The sequence below is a fragment of the Takifugu rubripes genome, chromosome 7 (genome assembly GCF_901000725.2).
Source record: "Takifugu rubripes chromosome 7, fTakRub1.2, whole genome shotgun sequence".
Classification (NCBI taxonomy): domain Eukaryota; kingdom Metazoa; phylum Chordata; class Actinopteri; order Tetraodontiformes; family Tetraodontidae; genus Takifugu; species Takifugu rubripes.
Window position 1 is genome coordinate 7378625 of NC_042291.1, and position 11280 is coordinate 7389904.

General features: G+C 46.2%; 2 protein-coding genes across 4 annotated transcripts; both read right to left on the reverse strand.

Moving 5' to 3' along the window:
- Window positions 1-6: 6 nt before the first annotated feature.
- On the reverse strand, window positions 7-3628 carry LOC101073135 (collagen triple helix repeat-containing protein 1). Of its 2 annotated transcripts, none has more exons than XM_011605254.2 (4): window positions 3485-3628; window positions 1403-1621; window positions 594-810; window positions 7-418 (listed from the first exon to the last, which is right to left on the reverse strand). In XM_011605254.2, exons 1-4 carry the CDS (start codon window positions 3548-3550, stop codon window positions 276-278), a joined length of 645 nt encoding a protein of 214 aa, XP_011603556.1. In that variant the 5' UTR covers window positions 3551-3628; the 3' UTR covers window positions 7-275. The 2 variants fall into 2 exon arrangements, with proteins under 2 accessions (XP_011603556.1, XP_003965879.1); XM_003965830.3 differs by having other exon boundaries at window positions 3443-3628.
- Window positions 3629-3980: 352 nt separating this feature from the next.
- fzd6 (frizzled class receptor 6) lies at window positions 3981-11196 on the reverse strand. Of its 2 annotated transcripts, none has more exons than XM_011605253.2 (8): window positions 11053-11196; window positions 9724-10141; window positions 7602-7795; window positions 6943-7519; window positions 6334-6753; window positions 6102-6250; window positions 5619-6026; window positions 3981-5534 (listed from the first exon to the last, which is right to left on the reverse strand). In XM_011605253.2, exons 2-8 carry the CDS (start codon window positions 9907-9909, stop codon window positions 5387-5389), a joined length of 2082 nt encoding a protein of 693 aa, XP_011603555.1. In that variant the 5' UTR covers window positions 9910-10141; window positions 11053-11196; the 3' UTR covers window positions 3981-5386. The 2 variants fall into 2 exon arrangements, with proteins under 2 accessions (XP_011603555.1, XP_029694160.1); XM_029838300.1 differs by having other exon boundaries at window positions 9724-10070; window positions 11053-11185.
- Between the last annotated feature and the right edge of the window lie 84 nt (window positions 11197-11280).

An 11280-nucleotide genomic window follows, 5' to 3' on the forward strand; every position in this document is an offset into this window, starting at 1 on the left:
GGTTTCTTTAAAAAAAAACTTTATTGACAGCACTAATGAACACAAACATGTCCCGTGAGAACAGTGTTCCTCGGCTCCTGTCACGCACCAGCACCTTCGCTCCTTGGTTACAGTACAAAGTTGATTCAGGGCTGACGGAATTTCAGGATTGTTGTTAACAAGTAAGACTGTTGCTGTCGTAACGAACATTCACGTTAGCCACCAGGGACGCTGTGACCCAGCAGCGAGCCGTACCTGATGGCTTCGGGGGATGGGGGGGGTGCTGTGCCTTTGATTTATTTGGGCAGCTCCTCAATGATAACCCTGGAAACGGAGTTCCATCCCGTGGAAGCGTCACCTTTGGGGTAGTCGGAGCAGGTGCCCACCCACACGGCTACGTCGACCAGGCCTGCTTTCACCCCCTCGCACATCCCTTCAACTGTAGGGGAGAGAAACATCTCAGGGATCACTGCCTCCACACGTGGGACGATGTTGAATCCCAAACTGGGAAATCTGAACTAAAATAATCGACTAGCATCATTTTAAAATCACATTTTATTTGCTTATTGAAAAGAAAACGCCGTCTCTGAAGAAAGCAGACGCCCGACTGTTACCTGAAGAGGTTCTGTGGATGTTGATGGTGGAGTTGAGTTCAGGACTTCCTTGGTCCAAGTAGATGATGGACTCTATGGGCAGGGGTCCGGTGCACTCTGCCCCGTTGAAGGTGAAGTACCACCTCTGGCAGCAGGCGTTCTTACACTTGAGTCGGAGGGAGCCGCTGAAGATGACCCTGAGGGTGCTGTCCGAGCGGAGCTTGGTGAAGGTGCAGTCCTGCAACACAGCGCACAGGTTCTTCAGTACATTTCTGACATTGAATATGATCAGGAGTTGAACCCGCGATAACCAGGAGCCAGTGGAGAAACAGGACTGAGGCACCGAGAGGAACAAGTTTATTGTTGGAGGGTGTTTCATTACATCTCGCCCCCTGGAGAGGATCATCGGCTGAGTAGGAGCATTATGGGCTGTTTCTGTACTCTGAAAGACCCCTGTGGCAGTGTGAGGGCACCATTTATGGCTTATTTCTAACTGTAGGAACCACTTTACTGCCATGTGATGGCCACTCTAGAGTGGCACTTTATCACATTTTCAACAGAAATGAACCCTAGAGGGACCTCGACATGGCTAACCTGTTAAAAGGTGACCTACTGGGCCTTGAATGATGTTAAACTGCAAGAAGAGAGCACCTTGTCATAGTTTCTGCTGGAAACGCAGCACAGAGGGCACCTCATCAACTTCCATGTGCAGGAACTTGGCTTTAGAAGAGACTTTACAGATGGCGCGTTGTCCCCTGGCTCCACCAGGGTTTGTGTGTTTCTAAAATGGCAGCATCCTTAAATACGTGTAGCCTGACTTGGATACTTACACATACTTTACCCAGGTCAATCCCATAATTCAGAGAATTCCAGGCACATTGCTTGTAGTTGGGCCTCCAGGGCTTTTCGAAGATCTCATTCACACACTCGCCTTTCTCCCCCTTTAGCCCGTCACGACCAGGAATCCCCGGCGTCCCCGGGATGCCGTTGGCTCCAGGGTTACCATCTCTGCCGGGGGTGCCTGCTGGACCCTGCAGGCAGCTGCCAAACTGGGGAAAAAGACAGAAAAGATGGGCGTTGACCTTAAAAAGATCCACAGGTGGTTTTAATCCCCTGCTCATAAACAAAATGGGTGAAAGAAACACTGGGCTAAAGCAAGCGACAGAACCAGCACCAAGCAAGTGGAAGTGTTCTACCAGTGAGGGGAAGACAGCCACAGCTCAGACCAGCGGACATCTGGCCACACTTGTCTCGGTGTGTCTCAGTGTCCGACTGAGTGTCCGCGGCGTTTAAACAGATGCTGAGTCTTACTGAAGCTGAGTCAGCACACACAGACCGGGGGAGGCGGTCCAAAACTGGCCGGGCCACAGGCACACAATAAGAACCACAATTGCTTTGCTCTTCAAAAGAGACCATGAGACTGGAGTTCACCACTGAAAAGGGTTTTTCCCCAGGCTGGGGCCGGATTATAATTTTAGTTGTTGGAGTGGGGCAGACAAGCAGAGTGTCTGGGCCCTTGTGAAATAAGTCAGGGTGTCATTTTGGGTCATTATTGCCCTCTGAATAGGGCTGTTGTGTTTGGACGTTAGAACAAAGGGCCGGTACCCTGCTTACACAATCATGTCTGGACCTGAAACTTCTGAGCTGAAGCGAATCTAGATGAAGATGTGGAGGAATTACGATATTGTAAATGCCCTCTGCTGCGAGCCATATGTTTGTGGCTCTGTTTTAGTCATTACATGGTTATTTTAGAGCAAAAACTGACTTCATCTTTATGGGCAACTGGGAAGGTCATTAAAGCCAAGGGTCTGTGGGCTGGCACACATGTGCTCTAATAGACCTGGATTTCATGGGCAAATTGCATAATTTCTGATGGCTTTTCTGCATGAATATGTTTTTTTTTTAATGTTAAGGTTTAGGATTTTTTGGAGACATTTCAAAGACGACTAATGAATGGAACGTCTGTTTGATGCTCGTGCGCCGCCCGTTGCTGCTGTAGCACACAGTCTGGTACTGTAACCCAAGCACAAAGGCTGCATTTGGCCCAGAGTGCAGCCGTATTTCATGCATTTGTCAACAGGAATCTCACCCTGGAGCACCGGGGGGGTTTTTAATCGATTCAGTCAAGGCAAAATGGGGTTTCTTTAAGAATTACAGCTGGAAAATAAATAAGCTATTCCTTTTCTACACAAAATGGCATTCATTATGTCCTTTTAATTACGTCCTCTGAATGTGACTTTCTGCCTGAGCTTCTGCCAGTGTGCTGACTTTCAGGAGTTCTTGAGGGAGGTCTTGCAAAAATAAACATCAATTTCACTTTCATTTGACTCCCAGGAGATTTATGAGAGGAATGTGTTTCCACTTTGTTCACTCCCTCTCCCCTAACCCTAACCCTGGCTCAGAGGTTGTGTAATTCTATAAATATGTAGCCAAATCTGTGATGAGGGGAATTAAAACTGTTCATACATGCAATAATATACTCCCTCTTCAGGTAGAGCACATTGAGTTTAATCTTTTAGATAGCAGCGAGGGCAATGGAGCCAGACCTGAACTTCCTTTCTGACTGTTGCTGAACAGCAGCCAAACCTGGAATAACAAAGAACCGTCTGACAGCATGATGGCTGCACAAATACTGCATTTTCCCTGCTTCTGCCAGGGTCTATTCAAGCCTACGTTAGTTTAGTTGCACATTTGCTACAGTCTGACTCATCTCATTGAATGAGCCCCTTTTTTTCCTCTTAAGAAAAACTTTCCGAACACGAAAAACAGTAAAACATCAGTAATGAAAATAGACTGAAGGCAACACAAGATTGAAATGTGTCCTAAGCGCAGCAATCTCTCCTGGAAAGCTGCTTTGGACTCTCCCTTACCTTGTCTGCGTCAGGATCCTTTCGGTATCCTCTATTTCTCACCTTTTCCACGCCGTGCAGCGGAAGAGCCACGCAAACGAGAAGCAGGAGTTGGAGAAGAAGAGACATGTTGGGGAAGAGTCAGCGCTCCTGCCGACAACTCCGAAGCCAAAGATCGTCTCCATCCACCCTGCAGCCAGTTTTAGTCCAGAGAGGGCAGGACAAGGAAGAGGAGGAGGAGGAAGAATGAGGGAGGAAACAGGCGTGGCAGACGCTTCAGAGCATCCCTGTTGTGCTCACATGTGCATTTTTCATCACTTTTGTGCATTTTTGCATAAATGAAGAAAAACTGATCAGTCTTTACTACTTTTAAGTCATTCCAGTTCTCTATTGGTGTCACATTAATTAAATGTCTTCAAGAGACAATTTAGTTACATTTTAATTCATTATTTTTTCTTTATAACAAATTAATTTAATGAAAGCTATACAACCGTTTAAACTGGGCTCGTGTTTTAAACTTGATATGAACATGAAGACTATGTTAAATAAAATACCTAACTCAAAGTATTCACTTTATTTTATTCAAATTTATACTGAGCTGATACAAAATTCAAAATGATAAGATAGGATACATAAAACCAGTAAAAAAAACCAAAACAGATAACAATACAAGAAATACCCACGTCCACATGTTGGTGTAAGAATGGTGAAAGAAACAGAAAAAAGATACATCCCTTTTAATTTGTCTTAAGACATACAGAATTCCAGATATTGCAATAAATCCCAGATGTTTTGACAATATTTAATTTCATTGCGGCCCTGAACAAAGCACCAAATTGGGTCTATTTCCCCTCTTTATGGGTGTTTTTTTTCTTCTTTTTAAAATTCATGATGAACCGTTTGTGGCCTTAATGACAGTTAGTGCAAAACCTTCTCGATTAGCTTGACTGGACTCGTGTGTCAACGGCACACATGCGAAACATCTGTACGGTCTTTAAAAACAGGGAACTTCTCCAAGCAAAGCACATTCTTAAAGTATAAAGCTGACCAAATTCATGGAACCCATCTTTGAAGACACCTTGGCTCGAGAAATGTGCATTAGAAACAAGTAAAAGATATCCATCAAGTGTGAAAGAATTCCTTTGTTGAAAGGAGCAGTAAAGTGACAATCTAAAGGTTCCCAGCAAGAATAAGACATTCAAATAACTGTATCACAGGATGACTCTTAATTAGAATATTTGGCAAAATGTGGCCTCTATATCGCTAATGCTGGTCCAGTGAAAGACTTTCTTAAAAAACAGAGCTATACTAATACTTACATAAATATTGAATTAAGGCATTCTATGCTATTAAGCAACTATTCAATAAAACAGCAGGTCTAAAGTTTTTCATGATATATATTCAGTAGCCATGTTAATGTGTGCATATTTTATCCGAACTGTTTAAACCAATTCTGATCGGAAACATCACTATTTTGGACGCAAACATAAAACGGTCTGAAAACGTGTGGGTACACAAGTAATCAGAATAAATTCACTGTGCAGCCGGGAAAATTTGTTGAAAAAAATGGTAGAAAAGAACCTTTTGCTTCTGCAAACAAATGAGGCCAAATTGCCGCTTCTCTCCGCATGAGAAAGCAAGTTCCCCATCGACGTGTCTGCACGACACGCTTGTATTCGGATTGGCGCCGATGCCGGTTTTATTCAGAATACTTGCGTCCACGTAAGTGTGACTAGAGTAACGCGTTAACAGAACGATGTAACATTTCAGTGTCTAAAGTATTAAAGCTGTAGACTCAGGCCTCGCCTCAGATGGAGGCTCACTGCTCAGACTCGCAGGTTGACATGCTCAGCGCGTGTCACGTCGCTGGCATGGAACATTCAAATGTGCCGCAACGAACTGCTGCGCCGGGATTGTGAAGCAGGTCCGAGTGGACGCATACGTAAATGTGGAGCGGCTGCCACCTCAGCAGTTGTTGTTCTTTACGACTTTGCTCTCCTCCCGCACCCTGTGTTCCAGTTGGTGGGCGGAGTCTTGGACGCCGCTGCTGTGTGATGCGTTTAAAGCTGGATGCTGCCCGCCGCCGGGGACCAGCTCGCTCTTTGGAGTCAACCTAGACCACCCAGAAGACCAAACAGATGTACGGTGAAGCAGCAGATGTGAAACAGCCAGGGAGCGAATGTGCTACTTCACATACCTGGCGTCTGGGACTCTGTGTGTGCTCTCTGAACGGCTGCTGATTTTACTGGAGCTCCCGCCTTTGCTCTGTCTCTCCCCCACCTCCCTTTCCCTGTCTCTCACCCCCCTCCTGGAGCTCCTGCTGGGAGTGCACCTGTCCAGGTGTTCCCTGACCGAAGCCTCAGAAAGAGAACACTGTGGGTGAGCGTCGCGATTGCTGAGTGTTGAGGCTCCGTGGTTGGTCAGGGTGGGTGTGGCGGAGGCGTTCGAGGGCATGGCACCGGTGCTGGTGCCCATAGATTTGGAGATAACCTTTAGCTTGTGGGAGCTCGGACTGTAGTGCTTCTTCTTATGCTGTACGCGGCTGTTGTGCTTGAGGAAGAACTCGCAGGACTCCTGCAGCACCCGGCGGCTCTCGCTAATGGGACTGTGGGTCAGAGAGCCGGGAGTTACGATGACACTCAACATAAACACTCACACAGCAATCGTGATGGGGCCTCACTCCTTCTTGCGAGTCCTGTTGAAGAAGTAGGCCCATTCTGAGCAGGTCTTCTTGCTGCTGACCCAGAAAACTGCCGATATTCCAACAACCAGCGTCATTAAATACTTCACCAGGAACAGGGAGAGGTCGGGCCGGTCCGACTCTGCCGCCTGAAGCAAAGTAAAAGCACATTTTTACAGTTTGGTTCCACGACTACAACTCATAATAATAATTGTCAGGGTGATGAAGGTACCTCGAAAGGGCAGGGGATGCTGTACTCCTGACAGCGGTCAGCGATCCAGGTTCTCTCCCAGGCACTGCGGTGGCTCTGCTCGTACGTGTAACACGCCAACAGGGTGACCAGAGGAACCAGGTAGAGGCAGCTGAACACGCCGATGCGGATCATGAACTTCTTCAGCTTTTCCTGGTTGCGCTCGTCGTGCTGGATGACCTGACGCACGTTGTTGAGCGAGACGATGCCGGCCAGGATGAGGAAGAGGCCGACGATGACACCCACGCCCAGCGGGGCCAGGACAAAGTAGCGCAGGGCGTCCAGGTTGTAGAGTCCCACAAAGCAAACGCCGCTGATGTTGTCCCCTTCCACCTTGTTCAGAGCCAGCAGCATGACGGTGAGCGACCCGGGGATGCCCCAGGCTGCAGAATGGAACCACACCTTCACACAAACAGTACGCCGATAAATATCATCTCTGTGGCCTGACATGTCCAGACTGTTCAACTTTATTTTCATTTAAAATGTTCTAAATAGTGCCCATTTAAGCACTGTGGTCGTTAACGGCTTATAGATCTAAATAATCACTCAATTGTCGACTTTCAAACAGCAAAATTCTTTTAAAAACTGTACCGCTTTCTTTTCTATGGCCTCACAACTCCACTTGGGTCCGGCCGCCAGGAACCATGTGATGGTGAGAATGACCCACCAGACGAGGCCCGCGATGGAGAAAAAGTAGAGCAGCATGAAAAGCAGAGTGCAGCCTTTGCTCTGCGAGCCCAGCACCACGGTGTCCACGCTGGCAGGATGAGTCGCTTTGGTGCAGGCTGCATTGTTTCCCAGCAGGAAACCAATGAAATACATCAGCGAGACAAAGCTGTAGCAGACGGCGTAGAAGATTATCGGGCGCTCTGGGTAACGGAAGCGCTTGACGTCAATGAGGAAGGTTAGGAATGTGAAGAGCGTGGCGCCTAAGCAGATGATCGAACACACGCCAATGAAACTTTTGGCGAATTCTATATCGTGGGGTTTGAAGTACATGTTGGAACAGGGTGGGGCACAGTCCTGGGTGCCCAGGAATGATGATCCCAGGCCTGGCTTGGTCTTTAGCTGCAGCGGGCACCAGAATCCAAGGTCTCTCTTGGTTGATGAGGTCACCGGGGTGGTCTCAGTGGAGGTTTCATGACCGATGAGGAAACACGGATCCAATCTGAAAAATAAAATAAAATAAAAAATATGCAATTAAAATGTGTGACTTTACTCTGCAAGTAGCTTGATTTGGGATCCCTCACTTGTCACACTGTAGCTCTGGAGGCCAGCTGATACCAAAGACCTCAATATTTGCTTTACACTCTGACATGACCGTGTTGCACTCTTCTCTACATGGACGGTAAACTGTGTTCTCAATGCATGCTGGGAAAAAGGCCTGGCACAGGAAGCGGTGGACGTCTGGAGAGCAGCGCAGGTTGACCAACGGCATAAATGGCTGAAGGGAGACAGAAAGGTGACAATGCTTTAAAAATCACCTGCTAAAACGTGAACTCATTTATTTAAGTAATCCTACACATTCCTACACACATGAAAAAAGGTTTCTGCCTTTTGCGGTATACAGCTAAACGACTTCCTTCTCACGGTGCAAATAGCTTCAACTATTAATAGTCTGTAATCATGCTGCATATCATTAATTCTGCTGGCTTTGCTTATTTAATGTTAAGAAACTAAGACAGCCACTGCTGTTTAGTGCTAACTTCAGTCATCAGGGATCTGCTGGGCAACACAAAGATGGCTATTCATTGTCTGGGAACCATATCCTTCCATTTCAACACACTGGTCGAGACCTTGAGCTGCAGGGGTGGGGTGGGTGGTATAAGTGGCAGGAAATGAGTGCACGGACGTGGGGAAGCACACGCTGATGGGCCAGGAGGGCTGGAATGCAAAGGCTTGTTGACAGTTTGTCCTGGTGAGCCACAGTAGTGTCTGTATCTTAAGCAGAGCATGTGTGGCCATCTGTGGCTTTTGCTGCTTTTCCCTGATTCTCCCTTCCAGTTAAATCTTAATATTCCAAGGACATGGTGGAGTTTTATTTGAACACAATCAACCATTATGTGATGGAGACGTGTCTGTGTCTAATATTTCTACACAAAACATACAGCTTCACCACAACACAGTCCACTATTCAATCGTCCGCTCCTCTCTTTTTCCCCCCCTGAAATCCAGTAAGCCCGGAGACTTTAGGGCCTGGGCTCACCCACTCTGGCAGTGAGCGTTGTTGTTGTTTCTCTTCTAGGCCGCTTGGAAACGATCTGTCCTTTTCTCAACGAGTTGACCTTTAGTCGCATAATGGCAGAGCTACAGTAAAACTGCAGGATTTTGCGAAGCCATTGACCAGTTTTCAGATTTCACCTCACAGGCAAAATCCTCTGCAAGGAAATCCAGAGCAAAGTACACTGAGGATTACATGGGCTCAGAGAAATGGCCAGGAAATCACTTTTCTAACTTCCACCCAAACTTTCATTGACCCTGACGGATCCCTGGTTTTGACAGAAAATCAATTTGTCTTTCTGTTCTTTCTTTTCAAACCTTTCTGTTTCAACAGCTGGCAAACATGGGTGGAATCTGGAAGAAAGGGTGGAAAAAGGTTAGCCCCCCTCAGGAAACTCCTACTGATAGGCCAGACGGACGTCACGATAAAGCAAGAGCATATTTCATCTACAATGTCAGGCTGTTGTTGAAAAATCATCTCCAAAGAGCACCGTGTGTGGAGGGCGGTGCTGAATGTGGGTCAGCGAGTGTAAGCCCGTCACCTGGGACACAAGACCTTGGAGGTAAAGCTGTACAGTGTACTCAGGGGTATAAGTGAGTGATTAACAGAGAGAGGGAGGAAAAACTCAATGTGGTATGCTGTGTAGGCTTTGTCTGAGGCTGGGTGTGTCCCTCCCCTTCCTCCAGAAATCAAAGCCCCCTCACAACAAAGTCGATGAACTTGCCCGCGGCCAAGTCTGCCGTGAAATAAAAGTCTGTTCTTGCTACCCTGCCGCACTGGCTCTCCCAGATGGCCCACAAAAGACGCCTTCAACAGATCAGTGTTCATGATCAAGACTCTGACACCCAGTGTTTGTAACCCACACTAGTGCCTTTGGGAATGTCAGGAAACGGGACGCACGTCTGCACGAAGAACAAGCCCAGCGCTTTAATTCTGTGACAGACTTTTCCACGGAGGGAAGAAAAAAAATGCAGATTTTGTTGCAAATGCAAGCATTTAATGAGCAGTCATTCTCAGAACATATCTGGTGCTAAGTGGATCGGTGCAAGGCGTGGCCTGCGTCAGCTGACAGTAATACATCCTGCACACAGACTTTGGCAAAGTTATTCCCAATACATATCAAAATATTGATATTTTCTCTTGGGACTTACCTTCATATGAGTGGCTGCAATATCCTGGTCAAAGTGGTCCATCATGTTGGGGAAGAAGGTCATGTTGTAGGACATCCCGAGGCAGCGATGCACCTTAATGGGCTCGCAGGTAAATAAGCTGTGGGCACTGGAGCTTCCCAGCCACATTAGAGCCAGGCATGTCCACAGAGGTCCTGGCATCAGCATTGTGACTGCTGATTGGCCGTGTATGGCTGTCTCTTTTTTTTGTTTCAGCTTTTTAGATCTGTTTGAGGATTACTGCCTCCTCAAGCGTTGATCCCACCCCCTGCTCACGCTGTCAACCACATTCCTCTCCTTCTGTTGTCATCTCCATGGAGCCAGGCAAACTGCAGCAGGTAAAAGTTTCCCATCATTGGCCAGCATTTGATTTTGGGTCACACACAGGACTCATGCATTCCTGAAAATTAAGCGGCAGTGACATGAAGAGGGGTAAATGGAATTACCAGAAAATACCTAAATTAAGTAATTCCTCATGACACTTTCTACTGCTACTTATCCATTTTGGGTTATAGAACCTTTTTCCCACTGTGGTATTGTACTACCACTATTTGTTCATATGAGTGTGCGTGTGTGTGTGTGTGTGTGTGTATGTATTTCAATGTTCCAAGTACTTGAGTAATAACACATCATATAAAGCTTATAGTCAATTACTTCTTTTATGTGCTTATACACCAGTTCAGAATAGATTTACATATTTATCTTATGGTGTTAATTTGTAATACACAAAACACCTCAATGTGTTTAAAGTATACATACTGTTACTAAAATAGCTGAAAGCCTTACTTTTCCAAATGAAAATGTATGCTGTGGTTTAGTAGACACTGTTGCATTAATGTAGTCGGGCGTTAAACCATTATACTACCAACATATACCTTAATTGAAGTGTGCGTATACTGTTTATGTAGGTGCTGAATTTTCTGATGGCTGTCTTTTGCATTTTCATGACCACATTCTTGTTTATATGCAGCCGAAAGTGGTAACAGAATGTTGGTTAGTCAATAGCATACATAAACAATCGGTTAGCATATTAGCGAAATACAATAGCGCCGGAACTATTTGGCATGCACCGCGAAGAAAACTTTTGCCGATTTGCAGTCTCGCAAAAAAGTTAAATGTTTTGTTTGCTGTTAAAGTAAAGCAAGTTGGTCGCAAAGTGAGTGGAAATAAGGGAAGGAAACCAGGTTTTCCTGAGGAAAATGATTAGGACTCGGTAACTACCATGAGACTGACACGGGGGGGCGAAAAACTTTGGAACAAAACAGTAAGGCAAGACAACAAAACGGGTGAATAACAAAGGACAAAACTTACCCCAAACAGTCACAGATCTTGTTGAACAGTTGCCTACATGGATAATTGTAAAGCAACTCTGTGGGCGATATCGCAGCGTGTTTGCTGCCGCTGAGCAGATCCTTCGTCCCTTTATCCGCCTGACTGCTGAAAATGAAGCCAAGACGCATTTAAAACTGTTGGAAAAGTGACGACTCTGAAGACCTAACATCGCCAGTGTCTTCTAAAAACCTCCTTCATACTTCAACA